Source organism: Melospiza melodia, chromosome 4 (genome assembly GCF_035770615.1).
Source record: "Melospiza melodia melodia isolate bMelMel2 chromosome 4, bMelMel2.pri, whole genome shotgun sequence".
In the NCBI taxonomy this organism is placed as follows: Eukaryota; Metazoa; Chordata; class Aves; order Passeriformes; family Passerellidae; genus Melospiza; species Melospiza melodia.
In genome coordinates this window covers 6,051,935-6,070,888 of record NC_086197.1, presented here as the reverse complement: position 1 = coordinate 6,070,888, position 18,954 = coordinate 6,051,935, and the positions used below count along the sequence as shown (strand labels likewise).

Below are 18,954 nucleotides of genomic sequence, written 5' to 3'. Positions count from 1 at the left end.
CTGCAATTTTCAGTCTCTTGAAAATGTAATTATAGATAATGTTTGCATCAGTGGCAAGAACACAATGAGCACATGGGGCATGAAAACTCCACTCAAATCACATCCTCTTAGGTTACGAAGCTTGTCTTTTGCCAAGAGTGGAGGCATTTCAACAAGCTCATGTTCAGTATGAAAAGGATTGTGGTTTATACTAACCCCTACATACATTCTGCTTTCACTTTTCCCATTATTCTACTCATTGCATGGGGAACCTAAATAAACCAGAACAAAGATTAATTGGAGCTACTTCGAAAATTTGAGATCTATAAAAAAAACTTGAAACACAGTACCTAAAAGTGTAGAGGTGCACACCTCAGTACACCTTGTTCAAATGATCATGGTTTTGCAGTTGCAAAAGTAAATCTGGATCAGAACAAAAAGACAGGAAGTGAAAAGGTATCAAGGTTGCATGAGGGGAAGTCACTTGGAGACAAACCAACCAGCTTCAGTTTGGGAATGGGACTGAAGGCTGCTTCAAAGCTAACATGATCAAGAATCTCAGAAAGGGAAATCAAGCACTTGATTTGTTCAGAAGACCCAGATGAGTAAACTATTTTAAGGTAAAATAAAATATATGTATCTGATATTAAAAGAAAAAAATCTGTATCAGAGTTCTGCTTCATGTAAGTTAATTATATCGTAAGGAAAAATGATTTGTGCTTTCTATTCAGCATCTACCTCAGTAGTGAACCAGAATCAGTCTGAGACATGAGTGATCTTGATTCTACTGTTGTGCTACTTTCAACACATCCATCCCTTGGAGTGCCTTGAGCTCCTTGACTAAGAAAACAAACCCACTTTCTGAACAAGGTTTTACACACAGAGAGAAGAACCTACACAGTGTCCACAAGTCCCAGAGCAGTCCCAAGGCAGCCCCAAAGCTTGATGTCACAGAATATTCCAACCAGCACCAGGGGTGAGAGCAGAGGGCATTCAGCCAGCAGAGAACCTCCTCTACCTAAAGCCCACAATTTAACTGCAAGTGTTTTGATGCCATTAAACAGATCAAGATGACTTTTCAAAAAGAATTAACAAAAATAAAAATAGGGGGATTAATCAATACCTTTAAAGCCCTGAAGGCAAATCAGGATAGCCCCACAAGGCATTGTTATCAGCCATAACCTTCTCTCCCTTTCCATAACTTTCTCTCCATTTCATACAGCACTGTGAAGCTGCACTTGCACTAATTGGGAGTCCTAGCATGCAGCTACCAAAATACTTGTCTTCCAGCAACCCCGGGGAGAAGCTCACAGTTGTGTTTCATAAGCAAAGAGGAGAATCAGACTTAAGCTCTTGTCACACTGAATATGTCCAATCAACATAAATTCTTTGTCTTTATTTGTTCGCGGTGCGTTTGGATCACAGATACAGAGCGCTCTGAAATCAAAGGGAGCCTGCCCATCGACTCAACGAGCTTTGGATTCAGTCCTTAATTTATTTATAACAGCCAGTCTTTCTGGGACCTGAATATTGGAGCTGATTCTAAACCACTCATTTTCATTGAGTTTTGCCACGAGTTTCATCGTATAAAAAGTCAAGTGCTTTGAGAAAAAGTTGCAATCTACTGAGGTCCCTGTGTCTTCCTGCAGCATCACCTACCTTGCTGCTGTACATATTTACTATAAAGGAGAATGATGAAAGCCTCACCTAAAGAAGAAACTGCTCACACACAAGGTCTATCAAAGTTATAATTTGGGAGGATTGCTCAAAATGTAAATCCTACTGAGTCTAACCAGGTCCTCTTTCAGTGCTCGACATTCCTGGCTGAAACTCCCCAGCCTGTCACATGGAATTAACAGATGCCCTTGAGAAAGGCATGTTGTGTAGATCCACAGTGATTTGCATTGGGTAAGTAGGGCAACTTGTGGTTGTGGGGAAAAAAAACCCCAACATGATAGTATTGTATTTGCTTCACAACTTGTAGACAAGACTGTTTTAAAAACAGAGCTGAGAGAACCTACTAAAACATCCACTGCAAAAAAAAAAAAAAAAAAGCAAGAAAAACTACTATAATTTGTCAAGCAACAGATCCCCAGAAGACCTAGAAAATCACAGTGAGGGCTGATAACCCCAGTCTGCTGGGTCAAGGAACAGAGACCAGAAAGGCTGGTTATGCTTTCAGGGACTTCTGAAATTTGAATCACTACCTGGATGGTAAGAATATAAAGTCATTAAGCATTTCAGATCTAAATTCTAGGTGGTTCTCTCCCAAGTTCAACAGATTTCTCTTACTTATCAAAGAAGGAAGAAAACAAAGTAAATGTTTTGCAGGTATTTGTAGGAACCTCATCTACCAGAGAAGCAGGGAAGGAATCACAGGGGTGTTTTTGTGGATATTGAAAGGATGGTGAAAAGGGAGAGAAAATCAGGATGGCTCTTAATTCACCAAGTAGAAAAGAGCAGGGAAGGCTTTGTGCTTGAAACATGGATGGATCAGAGCAGGCTGAAGGCTTCCAGCATTTTAAACAAACATAAGCTGGGCAAATTGCATATTTCAGGGACAGAGAAAAATATGGCATGAAGTGGTAAGAGACTGGAAAAAGAGTTTTAGCAATGTTGATGGATTTTTAAAGTGCTACATGCTATGCTTCTTCACTGATAAAAAAATCCAGCTAGATCTATAAGGGTTTTCATTATTTAGAGCACATTATAGAATTGAATAAAAAGGCTGTTTGCTATTCTTGGCAATGTGATTATTTGCTGTTAAATATTTACACCTTTTTTTTTTTCCCCCCAAGAGTTTTGGGAAAGAAGAGGGAAGTTGATTTATTTATTTTTAAGTTTCCATAAAGCCTTTCAGGTTCACATCCAGAAATTATCAGCAGCATTTTTGCATTTTCTGGGATCTGGGGCTTTGCTGAGCTTAAAAATAAAACCCTCATTCCTGTTAACACAAATGATGCTCCACTTTTTAAATATAACATTAATTTTAAATGATTATTTTCTCTGCTAAGTAATCCTGAATTTGCATCTTATATGAAAGCCTTGCCTAAATACATACCTTTTTCTGCTCGACAATATTAATTTTACCCAGAGGCCTGGCATCTCTAAACTCCAAATTCACGCTGGATATGCGGCTCCAAACCAAACAGGAAAATCAGAGGCCTGAGTGGCTGAAGTCAGCAGCAGTCCTCTCTGCTGCCTTTCCCCACTTGAGAAGAAATGGAGAGCCAAGGGGTGCTCAGAGACCTTCAAATCCTCCGAAGGCCAGCAAAGTAAAGTCTAAGCATCCCCTGATGCAGAGGTGAGGACAGAGAGAGCAAAGAGGCACAGAATCAGCCAAACAGTCTCCAGCTCCTGCAGAGATTCCATGCAGCAATATGGGCATCTGAGCAAGCTGAAAATTGCTCCTTTCTGAATTCCAGAGTGTATCTCTTGCTACAATTGGCCTGCTGTTCATCAGCACAGACAAACTGAGGCTGCTGCAGGACCTCTTCCCAAATCCGATAATCTGCGCATGTGGGGGAAGAAGAAGTGACCTGAAGGAGCCTGTAACAATTCTTGGAAAACACAGAAATCAGCCAGGGCTCTTGAAGACTCTTTGGGGCACATTAAGCCATGTAAGCTGGATGGAAAACAAGTCTCCTTCCTCTGTGAATGCTGCTTTCAAAGGAAGGGTTTGCATGCTGCCTTACTTTCCAGTGACAATGAGAAAGAACTCTTTGTCAACATCTATGTGGCCACATTGAAACAGTCACTGCAGGAAGAAGAAAGGCTCAAAAATACCCAGAATCAGACCCTAAATCATTATGTTGTGCAATACATACTAAAGCATATACAAAGCTTTATCCTATTCCAGGGAAACAGCCCAGGAACAGCAAAAACATGGGAATGGTAAGAAGATGATACTGGAATCTTGAGCTTTGCCTACTCTTCACAGCCTTGAAGATAAATAAATTTGGTCTACCAAGTGACATACTAGGCTGCACTTAGGGGACAATGAAATCAGGCAAACCCAATTGTTTTAAAAATCTGTAATATAGTGCTGGACCTTCTTCAGCTATATCTGAGCACAGTTATGAAGCTGCTGCATTTACTCTCTTCTCCACAGACAACAAACCAACTTAAAAGGGGAAGTTGTACTCTATCTTCTGCAGCCAAACAATAAAGATATCTGTGAAAGCTGAGAGCCCTCGGGCACTGAGATGAATCCTTCTCTCTGGCAAAGGGAAAAAGATTTGACAACAGGAGTAGAACCCCCCTGCCCCTACCTGAGATGTGTGAACATGCCTCAAAAGAATACCTGCCCAACTCAAACTGACTTATCTTCCACTTCATCATCAAGACAGGCACTCTGCTAGCAAGGTAGAACAGTGCCTGAAAAGTTATTTGCCTCATGTTTCCATGCTGAAGTTCGCTCTGAGGCGAGCAATGAGAAAAAAGCTGCAAAACCCACGAACATGACTGCAATTCATGGCTCAGAGCTGGGCAGCCTGGCACGGGATGCAAAGCCCAGCATTATGCATTCCTCATTCAAGCCAAGCTCCTGGAAGCCCAGCGGAAGTTTGGCTTGAACAGGGACTACAGGCTATAGCTGGTAATAAAACATCAGATAATAGTGCTCCACGTGTCCAGAGAGGGGCTCTTTTTTCTAAGAATTGCTTCACTTGTCATTGATTTTACCACATCCTGCAAAATTAAATGCTAATTTTATTCCTTCCTCTTCCCCCTGGTCCACTCCCACTCAATAGTGATCTCCAGGAGGAGCTGGCAACACTGAACCTGCCAGAAAAAGCCAGTGCTCACCTGGCAATCCTAAAAATTCAGTGCTTCGAGGAAGAAGTTGAACGACGTGGGTCAGACTGGGACAAGGGCAACGACTTCTGCATTTTTTTGCCTGGAGAGACCATCTAGATTATCTGTGGTTATTCCTTAATTCAGCATTTCTGGCTTTCTGGTCAAATCTTTGAATATCTTCCTAATCAATTTTAAAGACTAAATGCATACCTAAAGTAGTAGTCACTGGGATTTCATGAATTCTTTTTTTTGTATCTCTGTTGGGGTTTTTTTCTTGTTTGTTTGCTTGGTTTTTGTTTTGGACAGCAGGGGTTTAATGTCATTTGGATAGGGCCATTAGAATATGAGAAACTGGTTTCTAAGCAATAAGATCTTGGAAGAAAAAATGAAACTAAATTCAGAAAAAAAATTGAAAGTTAATTTACTGACTAATGAAATTATCAGCTTTTCTATATGTTAATAGGGAGACATTTCAGATAAAATGAAAGAGTATTTTATTTCCCTGGAAGACACAACAAGGGGATCAAATTCACTAAAACTCATGGTGAAATGAAGACAAACTCCAACCATGTAAATTGCAATTTCTAGAGCATCTTGTATGAGAACGAGGTGCAGAACAGGGTTTTCTCTAAGCAATAGCCACCGGGCATGGAGTATGTTTGACAACATTTCAAACTCCTAATGCTTGTTCTACATTCCATCTGTGTTGAAATATAAAAAAAATATAAAAGCATTTATTGATAAAGGGCAGAACCAGATGTCTCTCTCACTAGCAATGAATTGCAGGCAAAGGCTGACAGAGCCAAGCAATTGAACGAGCCAGAAAAAAAAAAAAAAAAAAGAGAGAAGAAGGGAATAGATCACTTGATTTTGTAGATTTTCAAATGCAGTTATCCTCTTCCAGAAGCTAATAATTTTCAACTACTGGGCCTGTTTCAGGCAAATGAAGTGCACTTATCTCACACTAGGCCAGAAACCATCACTGGACCAAGTGCCTCTGGAGTCAACAACACAAGTGGTGGGTCAAGCAAGCTGTGGATGTTTGGGTTTTTTTTTTACATTTCTGAGCAATTCAGTGGTGCAAAGCTTTTGAGGAGCAAGAAATGGGAAGAGCACTTACATATTAAGCAAGAAGACATTGTCACGCCTTTGGAATAAGAGGATGATGGATTTTCATTATTTTTCGGGGTTATGAAACAAAAGATGTCTCTTGTCAGGTGTGACTTGCAATCAGACTGGAGCTGCTTCAAAGCACATAGCAGGTAGGAAGGGAGTGGAAGGGAAAGCACAGTACAACCTGGGACAGAAAGGGTCATTGTGACAGGAGAACTGAGATCCCCAGCTCCACACACCAGCTACAGGGCGCCTGTGTCTGGATATTCCTCTAAAAATCTCCATTGCTGTCTAGGAGTGAGTAAATCTAAATAGAAAGACACTGAAAAAGTTGTAAATTAATATGGCAATGAATTGCTACCTATGACTGCTGGGACAGTGTTAGGTGTTTCTGCCAGGACTACATTTTCCTTGTCACATTAACCCACATGGAAAAAAGAAAACAACAACAACAACGATAACAATAATAATAATAGTAATGGGAAAAAATCAGTAGATCACTAACTCCATTTTCCTGAAAGAGCAATAGCTACATCTCTGGAATAACCACGGCTGTAAACATTAAAATCCCAGGGTAAGATCCACACAACAATTTAAGAAATGAACAGGGATGTAAAAATCATAAAGCAAAATTCTCAGGTTGCTGTTGCTGCTGTTTCCCTGGCAAACCTGAAGTGGCTCACTATGCATAGGCTGAGGGGAAATCAAGGACATCAATTCCCTGCATGCTCCTCTGCAGGGGATGAGTCCATCCCTGATGCAGAGGGGAGCAGGGCACAGCTGGGCACAGCTGGGCATGGTGGCTCCTTCCAGGGCAACCTGGGCACAGCTCTCTGCTTCCAGAATAAGCTGAGCAGAAGTGGGCAGGAGCACATCCCTTCCAGCCTAACCACAGGCATGGACGAAGTCTCTCCACAGTCCTAAGCCTTAAGTCCTGCCTTCAGCTGTGATAACATGCTGCTCCTGATAGTAAGTGACGGGTAAAGTCACAAAATATGGCCCAGGAGGCTGGTGCAGGATCTTTCTCACAGCTCTTACACCAATGTTTTATTTCAGAGCATCGCTTTTGAACTTGACTTTAAGTATTGCCACCATTTGGCAGGCAAAGGAGAAACCATCCCAGGGCAGAGAACACACTCAGGATACTCAGCCTTCTTCAGCTGAGTCGTAAGAGGCAAGAGAACGCAGCTGTTCTCATCCATAGAAACTATTTTTTTATATTTGTGTAAATGGAAAGAAAAAAAAAAAATCACCAAACAGGCACTATTGGTACAGTAGGCAACTCCTTTGTGAATTGGCTCATTTAGGCATTCATTTAAACACAGTAATTAAGATTTAACACAAAACAGAAGCTGCTTTCAGATGTCATTTTGAAGGCCAGATGATCTCCTCTTTATTAATATTATAATTTTAAACTATTGTCAGCTGAATTTTCAAGAATCAAGCTGTGAGCAAAGAGAATACACTACTGAAGTGTGTCCTATTTCCGTAACCCAGTCTCAATGAAAATGAGAGATTGGTTATAAATCTGTGCTACAGAGGATGGAGAGCTGCACCACTAAATCTCAGGGTGCTTCATCTGGACGTTAGGAGGGAATTTATACCTTCAGCATCTGCCATTCACCTTTTCTATTTAACACCATATGGAAGAACACAACAGCATTTAATGCAACATATTTCTGAAAACCTTTATGAGAAAGCCAGCAGCTTCCTGCAAATGAAAAATGAAATCCTGAAGGGAACACAAGCCCTGCTCCTCCTTTCCACAGCCACAGAGAACGCAGGAATGCGTTGGAAAGCAATTAAAGTATGATGATTCTAAAGGGGAATAATTATTTCACAATTACTTCAGAACATTACATTTATTGCTCCAATTAGTTTTTATTTTCCAAATAGGCATTCTTGTTCCTGCATTTTTCTTGTACCTATGAAGGTTTTTCTTGTTCTCCCACTTCTTTGCTAAGGAAAACTCAGCCTTGCTTTCTACATATATATTCCCTTTTTTGTGACTTTAGCCTCTGGCTAACCCTGCCCTGCCACCAGTTTGTTTTAATCAAAGGAAGTAATGTCAGGAGATGCAACATACTTTGCAACTATATGAACACACAAAAAATAACCCCCTATAGGAAACAGTGTGTGGAAATGAAGAAAAAAGAAAGGAAACCAAAATGTTGCCTCTCCACTTTAGAAGGAAATAAGTTTTTATTTGCTTAAACTATAAAACAATTATTTCTCTGTAGAATATTTCTTGCCCAAGTGTAGTCTTTGTACTCCAGGTGCTTTTAAAAATGAAAAGACTTTGTACACCTTTCCCCTGTATCGATTTGGTCAAACATTTTTATATTAAACCATGAATTAATCATGAAATTTGAACAGTCCAAATGCTCATAAGATATCAAACATCCTAAAATGCCAATGAAATATTTAGAGTTATCAAAGTTGTTAGAGCAATCATAACTGATGATTAATTTGGATGATGAATACGTGTGGGGGAGGCTTAAAACTTGTGAGATCGTATCATAGGAAGTGAAAGATATATTTAAATATTGATGTGCTGAGAGTTATCGTAGGTTAACTTCTGAATGAGATTCTAGAAAAGATGATGGGGAGAAGGACACCATGAAATTGTAATTACTTAATAGACATCCAAAGATTTATTTTCCTTTCTGAAGCTCCTTGGCACCAGTCAAAAATTTTCTTCTTTTTTTGCTTTGCTTTTCCTCAGTAGTGGCCCAAGGAATCTGTCACACAAGTAATTTAAGTAAAAGTCATATTACTTAAAATAAAGCTATTACTGAATCAAAGACAGAATAAAGCGCCAGTATAAGGATGAGACTGTGGTCTTAAAAATGCCTGTCTATTTTCAGTTAGGAAATCATGATTTGATATTCTAGATATAAAAAAGACCAGACTGAAAATTTTTTTTTGACAGGATGTTGAGTTTCCTTGCAGTTAAGTTTAAAAACATAAATTTGTTCTCTCCAGCTTTTGCTAAAAAAAAAAGTCCTACCTTGCAGGTTTACTGCAGAAAATGAAGTTCTGGATGTTAAAATGCAAGCATGTCCTGTAAATGATGACATTTCTTATTTACTAAAGAGCAAGTACAAACAAAAAGTATCAAAAATTGATCTGCACTGGCTTTTTAATCAGCATACTGCATGTATATCGGATTTTGACTCATTTTTGATTAGAAGAGAAAGAAATTCAAAAGCTTCATATTTTTTCACATTATTGCCCCGTAACCCCTGCAGTTGCATGCGCACTGTTGAAGCATAATGTATTTTATTGGCATTAAATCCAGCTACCAAAAATTAAAGTAAAATTTGAGTTTGTTTCAGTAGTAACAAACACTGATACTCATTTACAGGAACGGTAATCCCAGGCACTGAAATGTGGAACATGGAATGGAAAAATCTTCTGTGGTACTGCGGAAATCAACATGGGGGGGTTACAACGATGAGCATTTAATCCTCAAAGCAACCACTTCACAATCATCCAGTTGGCATGTACATGTGAGCCAGTGAAATCAGCAAATTACATTGAACTCCGATTTTATAACCTCACTTAGTAACCATTAACCCTCTCCTACCCTGTCCAGATACACACACACATTTCATCTGTATGTTTCACCTACGAGCTTCTGAGTATTTTCCTCAGAACTGCCTCTTCCCCACAGTGCACAACAGCGGTCAAACAATTCCTGATCCTTCCCAGAGCACTCACCAAGCAGAGCTCTTTGCAGGCATTTACCATGGTTAGAGCATCCAGCTTGCCATCTGTCCTCAAAAACAAGAAGTTTATGCATTTTTATGCTTCATATCCTAGAGTATCTATTTTCCAATGACATGTCATTAATTAATTTTTACTAGTAAATTGCCATTCAGTCACTAACCAGGTACACTGATGCCATGCATACAGTTTAATTATACACAGTCATGCTCAATGTATCTGATGTTCTATTTTATTCCTGTTTAGCTATTGAGTAACAGCAGCAAAATTTGAAAGCAAGCAGCATTTAGGAGTCATTAACATTCTCACAGAGGTAAAAGCATTTTAACTTTGCAATTATCAGGCTGCCAGTTGACTTTCACACTAGGTATGCACTGAAAGTTATTCCTTGAAAAATCCCTTTTTCTCTCTCATTGAAATAATGTATGATTCTGTAAACAAATCCCTTTACAAATATTTTTTTGACGTGCAAAGAAGAAGTGCAAGTGATATTGTATGCTACCAATTCCCCAAAACATCTGATAAGCCACCGGCGTCTTAAAAAAAAAAAAAATCTAGTTTTGCCAATTTGTGCTGCGAAAGAAAAACGTTACACGTATATTTTGCTAATTGCCTTGCTCTAAAATAAGCAATTCCTTTCTGCTAAGGAGTGAACTGAGCTGCACGGAGTGGCTGGAGCAGATGGCGAGGTTAAAAGTTTTGTGCAGCGTGGTAACTCGGAGCGCGCTCTCGGACGCTCCGCTAGCGCTGCTGGCGGCTCCCGCTCGCCTGGGGGGGCAGCTCAAGGGGAAGGGGCTCGAGTGCCCCCGACCCCTGATGTGTAATCAAACCGCATCCTCGGCAGCGCTGATCAGCCCAGAGAGCTGGGGACTTGCACATAAATACATGTCACCACTTGGCCAGGAAGGACGAGATAAGGATGGTTTTAGGCAGCGGAATGGCAGAGTGTTAGAAAGGCAGTGCAGCAAAGCTCTCACACACAGCATTTGGCTTCAGGAGTATTTTTGTTAGGAATAGAAGCTCCCTGAGTTCATGGCAATTTAGCCTCAATATTAATTTGCATGCATGACACAGGATCCCTTGAAATCACACCATCTCCACAATTAGATCAGCAGCAAAGCAAGGTTTGGTTCATACGAGGAAGCACATCACATCACAACCACTGATGATACAGGAGGTAAAGTTTTTTTTTTCCTCCAAGAGATTACTTAGTCACCCCTCCCCCCCAAAAATGCCAACCCTACAAGTATGTCCATTTAACAACTCCATTATCAAACTTCTGCATTTCAAGATCCACTTAGGAGCTGACATTTCTTTAGACTAATTTTTGTATCTTTGGACACACATTAAGCTCTGCATCTAATGAACACTGACTGTGTTTCAAGCTGTGTTAAGATATATTATGGATGCTTCACAGAGAAAAGGAGTATGAAGAGAGCAATGCAGAAGAAAGAGTTTGACGTGGTACTCCCCCACCTCGAGGGGCAAATTGGAGATAAAGTTATATAAGCTTAAGTGACAACAGGGCATCATCAGCCACAGCTAATAGTGCCTTTGAGCTTGGAGATGTTTGTTAGCAGGATCTTTTCTGACTGCCTGGAAGGACAGCAGGTAGAAAGTCTAATCAAAGCTGAGATGATGAAAACAAGGGGAAGTTTGGCTGTGGCAGGTCCCTACAGAGGGCTGCAGAGCAAGAGATACCAATGTTCAGCTGCTACTTTGTACCCTAATGGGCAAACCTCTGCGACTTCTCCGCAAAACGGAAGAAATTGACAGCGCTTGTACCAAAACCGACTAATGCCAATAAAATCTGGGATTTCACAATGGGAAGAGCAAAACACAGCACAGAACACTTTTGAATCCAAGATCACAAATTTAAGACAAGAGGCAGCATTTACACACTTCGCTGTCCTTCAAAGACTGTAAAAATAGTGTAAGTCACCAAGCAGCTTCCCCCTGACTCCTGCCCCTCTCCCACACACTCACTAAACCTCAGCTGTCTGAACAACTGGCCACTCCTGAATGACTCCGTGCAGAACACTGCTGGTGCAAGGGAAAAGCATTCCACCTCAGAGAAAGTTTGGTTACCAGTAAAAAAGGCAATAAAAGTCTGAATAGCCCTAGATGGGGGCACAGTATGCAACCTGATTCGTGCAAATTGCAGGTGACACTCTCTGCTGCACATACGGGTTTATTTACACTTGTAACTTAAGTGCTGCCTCAACCAGAACAGCTTCAGTGCAGAGTCAACGCCAAAGCCTCTCGCTTCATTCTAATGTAACTCAAATCACGTTTGTCATCCCGATGAAAGAAGAAAAAGCAACAAAATAAAAGATATTTTGGATACTGTAAAACAATGCAGCACAGTCCTCCCACTTCGTATCTTTCAGCAGATGTCTATTTCATCATTTCTAGCTTTTACTTTTTTCATACAAGGCTTAGGTTACCTGAAAATACCTGCCAATTGGCAATGCCCAAGAGGATGATAATAGAAACTTTCAGACCGAGATTAACAGAGCAGAGCCGGGCTAGGGGAATACTTCTCCTTCTGAAATTCCAGCATTCAGCTCCTTCCAATACATCCCATCCCCACTTCAACTGCATGTAAAACAACCATCCTCACCCTAATTAACACTCGCTGTACCAGGCAGCTGTCGGGGACGGTATGGGGGGGGGGGGAAAAACCCAACAAACAGCCAAATCCCTGCGTTCAGCCTGGTACTCCCAGTGGATGCTTAGTATTTCATCTGAATTTGAAAACTGATGAAAATCTGCGGGGGGGGTGGGGGTGGGCATTTTTATTCTGCCGGGCAGGGGTGATGAGACACGGGTGGGTCCGGGCTGGCTGCAGGGGACAGGCGCCTGTGGAGGGCTCCGCAGGGCACGGAGGGGAGAGCGCTCAGCTACGCGCGACCGACGCGCGTTTCTCCACGTTGCATCATCATCATCATCATCAGCGGCAGCCGAAAACCCCCCGCGCCCGCCGGCACCGACCTGCGGGACGCTGAGCACCCCGGGAGGGGGCACGGCACGGAGACCACCAAGTGACTTGGGAAAAGAGGGGGTGGCTGGGGGTACGAGCCCCCGTCCCCTCCCGCGGAAGGGCGGGCGGGCGGTGCGGGTGGGAGCCGGCCGGAGCCGGGGCTCGGTGCCGGGCGGTACCCGGAGCCGGGGCGGGGTGGGGGGGAGCCGGCGGCAGCCCCGCCGCCACTTACATTCTGTCAGAGACCAGCAAGCGGCCGTCGACCATCATCTCCGGAAGGAAATCCAGCTTGAACGAAGAAGTCATGCTGGGCTCCGGGGGCGCCGCGGCGGTCGGCGGGAGGATGCGGCGGGGCGCGGCGGATCCCACAACTGCGCCGGGCGGCGGAGCGGCAGGCACAGGTGCGGAGGCCTCCCCGCGGCAGCCGCCAGCCCCGGCAGTTGTCACATTTCTCTCCCCCTCTCGGTTTTTTCCGCCAATCCCCTCCGAAATCGACTGCTGAGGCAACTGTCGGTGGAGCGCCAGGTGCTGAGCGAGGAGGCGGAGCCATCTCCCCGCTGCGGCTCCCCGTTAACCCCTGCGCCCCCGCCGCCCCGGGAGAGGCCTATCGCCGCCGCCGGGCCGGGGGCTGCCCGCACGGGGCTCCGCCGCTCCGCCCGGCCCGGCTCCGGGGGCGGCCCGACCCTCCCGGCGCCTCCTCAGCGCTGCCTGGCCCCGCGGCCGAGCGGGGTGAGCCGAGCCCGGCGGGGCAGCGGCCCCGGGGCGGGCACTGCCCCCTCACACGCCGGGCACAGCCCCCTCACACACCGGGCACGGCTCCCTCGCACACCGGGCACGGCTCCCCTCAGCGCGGCCGGAGCCAGCCTGAGGGCACTGGGGGTGTTTGGTCAGGGTCTTGGTGCAGGCTCGCTCTCCACTCAAACTCCTGCCATTCAGACCCTGGCAGTGTTTTAAATGCTCGGAGTGATGTTACTGGCTGGCGAGAGAGTGGTAGTAACTCTGTCCTCGCTGATCAGAAAGAGGGATTTGAATAACTAATGACGGCAAATCCTTTCTCGTGGCTGTAACCTCCCCAAAAACCCGCTCCCAACCTCGCTGCTCTCAGAGTTGGCCGCACTCGGAAGTGTCACCACCAAGACGCGCACAAAATCCCGCACATACAAATAGCTGGAGGCCCCCCCCTCCACGCCACCGCCCCCTGAAAATCTGTATAAATTTTCCTTTCCATCTCCAAGACCTACTTGCTTCAATACAAAGCCGCTCTAGGCGAAAGAATATTAACATATTTACGAAGATTACTAGGTGATCTGAGCAGTCTAGACAGACAGAACGTTCCTCTCCATTGTGTGCGCTTCTCCGTCTGAATCTCTCTCTAGGTTTTATAATTTGATTTGTTATGGATAATCAACACTTGCAAAAAGTGGCAAATGCAAATTAAAACCTACTATGCTTAAACTTTTCAAAGAGCATTCTAATATAAAAACTAAATTGACCCTTAAAAAATGTGTTATCTGTCAGGCCAAGTTTTATTTAAATTTTGACCATTGTTGACTTGATGGGGGAAAAAAAGTACAGAATGGGCAGGTTTTTAGAGTCCAGTTTATTGCACTAAGCAACTTTCCAATTTTAAACAGTTAAAAAGGAAGAAAACCCCCTCAGGCTGCTAAAATTTTTGCCTGCTTTGCAAGACTAAAGAAAGAAAAGGTTCACTTGGCCCTCAGCATAATCCCCGTAGGACAGCTGCAATCCTGAACAGATATCTATAGTGTTATTAATCTGCTCTGCTCTATATGTTCACATACTGTCCTCGTCACCATGGCACCTAAACATCCCCCTAGAAAGGCACAAAGCAAAGCTATGGCTCCTCTTTACTGAATTCATGGTGATTCCTTTACGCCACCCATCCATCACAGCACAGGACTGACTACACAGTGGATAAAAAAATTAAGTGCAAAGTCCAAATGAAAGGAGAAACCAGCACAACTTTCTCCAGCTGGATGCAGCCACCTGGTCTTTGATCTGAGGCCTCCATGGTGGTTAATCCGGCCCAGAGCAGAGTTGGATTAACTTTCAATTTCAAAATCTTGCCACTGCAGAAGGGACAGGTTTTAGCTCAGAAGAGATGCGGGCAGCTCAGTGAGGATGAGGATATTCTTTTAACTGAGAAGTCTCCACCCCCACTTCGCCCTGTGCGGCTGGATCTGCACCTCTTCATCACCAGTTTTTTTGGTACCTGCTAAATCTAAGGGACTTCAGTCTCACCAGGCTGTCACTTCTAAGGACCACCGTCCCACTGCTGCTGACTGAAAAGTAAATCCACGCTTCGCACAGGATGCAAGGAGGGAGGAGGAGAGAATCACAAATAATTTTGCTTAAAATCTGCATATGGAATAGAGAGATCCTTATAAATTTGCCCCATTATGCAAGGTGTAAGTGCTTAAAAATGCTTCATTAAAACGTATGTTCTTTTGAAATATTTATTTTCCTTTTAATTACATGTGAATTAGCTGGAAGAAGCTGTAGGGAAGCCCTCTTACTGACTTAAGCCTTCTCAGCAGTTTGTTAAATTCTAGCCTCAAATCCCTTGAGGGAATAGTGGATTCAAAGCAGCTTTTAATCATACTATAAGGAGGGTGAAGTAGTATGTAAGTAGGTCATAGAGAAAGCATTACAAGTGCATAGGTTATTGCTTTATTTAACAACTACAGTGTAACACACTTTTCAAAGCACATTTGCTTTTGCCATTTAAAAGTTAGAAGCAGGAACAGGGTCAAATGCAAAAAGGAACCCTTTCCATAAAAGATACCGAGATACGACTCAAGGAGAGCTTAGAGGGAAAAACTGCATTCGAATAATTTGGTTCTCAAACATAAATTATGTAGTGTCTGTGTATGAATTAACTCTCGATGGCAGAGGGTAAGTGGCAAGAAACAAAAAATCCTGATTGTTTCACACACTGTTACAGGCTCAGCTCTGTTATTTGTAACATTAATGTCAGATTCTTGACTAGCACATGTGTGCAAAATAGCAACTTTTATTAAAAATTATGGGAAGAGTGGAAGCTCTGATGTGTTGCTACAGTGCAGAGGGAAATGGGAAGCGAGAGTGGCAAGTGAAACTGCATTTATTTTCACAGCATAAATCAGACAATGGCACTAAACACTGGCTTAGAGGAGCTGCATTATTGCTGCCCACCAATATTAAGCTTTTTCAGCTGGTGGAGCATGTGGCAGTTTTGAGGGAAGAACCTAGAATTTGGAATGATCAGTTCTGGGGCTTTAATCCTATTCCAGCTACAAATACTACCTCCTATCCCCCCTCCCCTCATTTCAGAGGCCCAGACCCTGTTTGGCTCATTTACTCTGTCCCCCTCACTTTCTCCATCCGTCTGAGCGGCGCAGATGAAGCAGTTCCACCTCACCTTTGCAGATTAGTCACCATTCAAGAAGCTTTTTAAACACAGTGCTACATACAATTTCTCCAAACAACTCGGCCTTTGAAAACCGCACATCTCTTCAGAGAAAAAAAAAAAAACAAAACAAAACAAAAAGAAACCCCAAAAGTTCAGCTGCAGAAGGCCAGGATTGAGCGAGTGACTTGTGTGTATGAGCTCACTCTGACATCACTGCCTGTGGCTTCTTCAGTGAGTGACAAAGAGAGCAGACACCCCCTTCCTTTCCAGACCCCAGAGCTAAATCCAATGTGGAACTCACATCACATTCCCCCTCCAGACCCCCTCCTCACCCTATAATTAATTGCCATTCTTCTAATCAACTTGCCCCCAAGTTTTGGGCTAAGGAAATGCTACTGTTGGAAGCACTTCAAGGGAAAGTTTCTGAATGACTTCACTCTCTCCCAAGCCTGCAAGGCAGTATGAAGAGAGTTCAAATCCTCTGCTTTATTCCCCCCTAAGCCAATGAACATGCTTGGGATTCAGCTTATCTCTGGCATCAAAGCAAGTTTCTAACAGAGGCAGCAGAAGCAGAGCTCAGCGGCGGGCGGTGTAAATTTGGAGCGGGCTCGAATGACTCCAGTGGAATCACTCAGGATCTTCCACTAATGCGAGGGGGAGCAGGAATCTGGTCCAGCTGGAGTTGGTGAATGCAAACGAGGTGGTTGCTGTCTTCCACAAAGAAATAACCTTCCAGGCAAGCCATGGAAGCCTGGAAGTAGTGGTGTGACTAAGAGCTGGCAGTGCAGCATTTTGGTTTGTGTAATGGGATGTGAGCCTACCTGCCTATAAGGGAGGGAGCCCATCAGTCTAAATCTTAGGAGCAGACTTCTGGAGGGGCAAGAAGGGGAGGGGGCCTGAAGAAACAGCAAAGCAAAGCACACAAGCACTTGGGCAGGACTACAGAATGGTGTAAAAATCATTAAGAACTAGAGCAAAAAATAGTGCATTTCCTTGAATGGTAAAAGGTAATGGGTTCAATTCTACACCATTTTACCATTTGTGATTACCTGGAACAAAACTGTCTTTGTCTGTTATGTCTAATATTGGAATAAAAATTTGAATTATGGAACCTTAACCTTTCAGTAAGGATTTTCTATTTACAAAACCAAACACACAAGAGTCTTCCACTCATTTTGAGGAATAAAATCACTTGCTTATAGCTGAAATCCTTTTAAAAAGAAAATTAAAATATTGGTTAAAGCTGATCAATGAATTTTAAGTGTTTAAAATAGTGCTTGTGAGGCTCCCTCCGCTTCCGTAGGCTACTGTAGCTCATCAGTAATCTTCAGAAATAAACGTCATTTAAAATTAGTCCTGTGAAAAGGTCCCTCAAATTAAGCATTTCTAGAGCTTTCACTTGAAGCGCATTGATATTATGTAAACTTGGTTGCTATAGTAAAACTTCCCACTCACTTCTCTTTTTTTTTTCCCTTCCTATTTTATACCAGCGATGAGGTGATTTCATCCCACTGTGGGTAAAGGGCCTTTGTTCCCTTTTGTGGGTAATAACTCAATCTTTCCTAAAACAATTAGGCAACAAATCATGGCATGGGGCAGATGATACATGGAATGGAGGGTTTTTTGGAAAGGCCTTCAATTTAGAGAAACACCCTCCTTTGTGAACAGCACCAGCTACATGGGACAGTCAATGATCACCCTCAGGTCCAATCCAACCTCTGCTCCAGCTGGGCTGCTCCTGAGCTAAGCACTACATTTGGAGAATACTGAAGGAAAGTAGAAAAAAGCAAATTTTTGCAAGACCAAGTCTTCCTGTCCTGTTGTTTGTTTGCAGTCCTATTGAAGAGCATTACTATTGATCCACAGGTGATACCTTTGTGTTAGTGCCTTGTGCATATAGACACAAGACCCAAGCTTTTGTCAACCAAGTCTTATCTTGGTAACAGACATTATTTTTTTTCATTTTTCTTTCTTTCTTTTTTTTTTTTTTTTTCTAATGGGCTACCTTATCTTCTCACCTGCTAATTATCAACAGCCACTACCCAAAAAGAAGAGAAACTGGGGTACTGCAAGCACTGGGCAGATGTGATTTCCTACTAGAGGGCAGACATGTTATTTATGGTAAAAAAAGGACACCTTTCCAAACAACCCTGGAAGAGGAAACTGAATAGTCTTGGATTTGGCTGTTATATTATCTTCATGTGAAAACCTATGATTTAGGGTAGGAGAAACCACACATCTCATTCTCTTGTCTGTGTTGCTCCATCCTCTCAATATGCACCTATTCCTTCAAGGAGCAGAGGAAAAACCCCACTGTAAAAAAACCCTTCCTCCCTGCCATCTACACCCACAGAAGACACAAAAATTTCTCTGATTTTATATAAATTTGAGTTTTCTGGAGATTTTGCCATTCTGGTTATTGGGAAAGAAGCAGAATGAGGGAAATAGATTATGAGAATGGCCTGGATCAGGAGGTGATGCTGGAGGGCATCTCCAACTCCAAACACCAGAGGCAAAGATAAGTGTGAAGTTCTAATGTGGCTTCAGCAAAGAAAGAATGTGGGTAAGGGACATAAAAAGAGACAAGAAGCCAAAAGGAGACTTATTTTTATAAACAAAATGTAAAGACATCTGAGGGGTTTGTTACAGTATCTGCATTAACCTACTGCACTCCACTTCTAGCAGCAAGATCCTTATGAGCTTAACCTTCATCCTCACTTCTACCACGTGTTTCTCTTTCTTTTGCACTGCAAATGATTGGATTTCACCTTAAACACAAATTGTGGCATCTTTAAGGTAGGAAATTTCACAGGTCTCCTTTTTTCATTTGTTCATGAGGTGCCTAGCGTACATGTCAATCCTCAAAAAAACAATCACCCTGAAAATGTGAAAAGTAGCTATCCTTGTTTCACCAACAGAAACCATGAAATATCAGACATGA

The 18,954-nt window shown here is 42.9% G+C and overlaps 1 protein-coding gene across 9 annotated transcripts in view; it reads right to left on the bottom strand.

The window, feature by feature from the left end:
* CELF2 (CUGBP Elav-like family member 2) overlaps positions 1-18,954 on the bottom strand; it is a 550,999-nt gene that overhangs the window by 229,268 nt on the left and 302,777 nt on the right. For 2 of the 9 annotated variants that reach the window (XM_063153710.1, XM_063153709.1), the window contains exon 1: positions 12,834-13,015. The exons of 6 other annotated variants lie outside the window; for them this stretch is intronic. In XM_063153710.1, coding sequence (XP_063009780.1) covers positions 12,834-12,907 — 74 coding nt within the window. In that variant the 5' untranslated portion in view covers positions 12,908-13,015. Of the gene's footprint in view, positions 1-12,833; positions 13,016-18,954 lie in introns of those variants that run through there. One more of the 9 variants, XM_063153711.1, reaches the window with a different exon arrangement.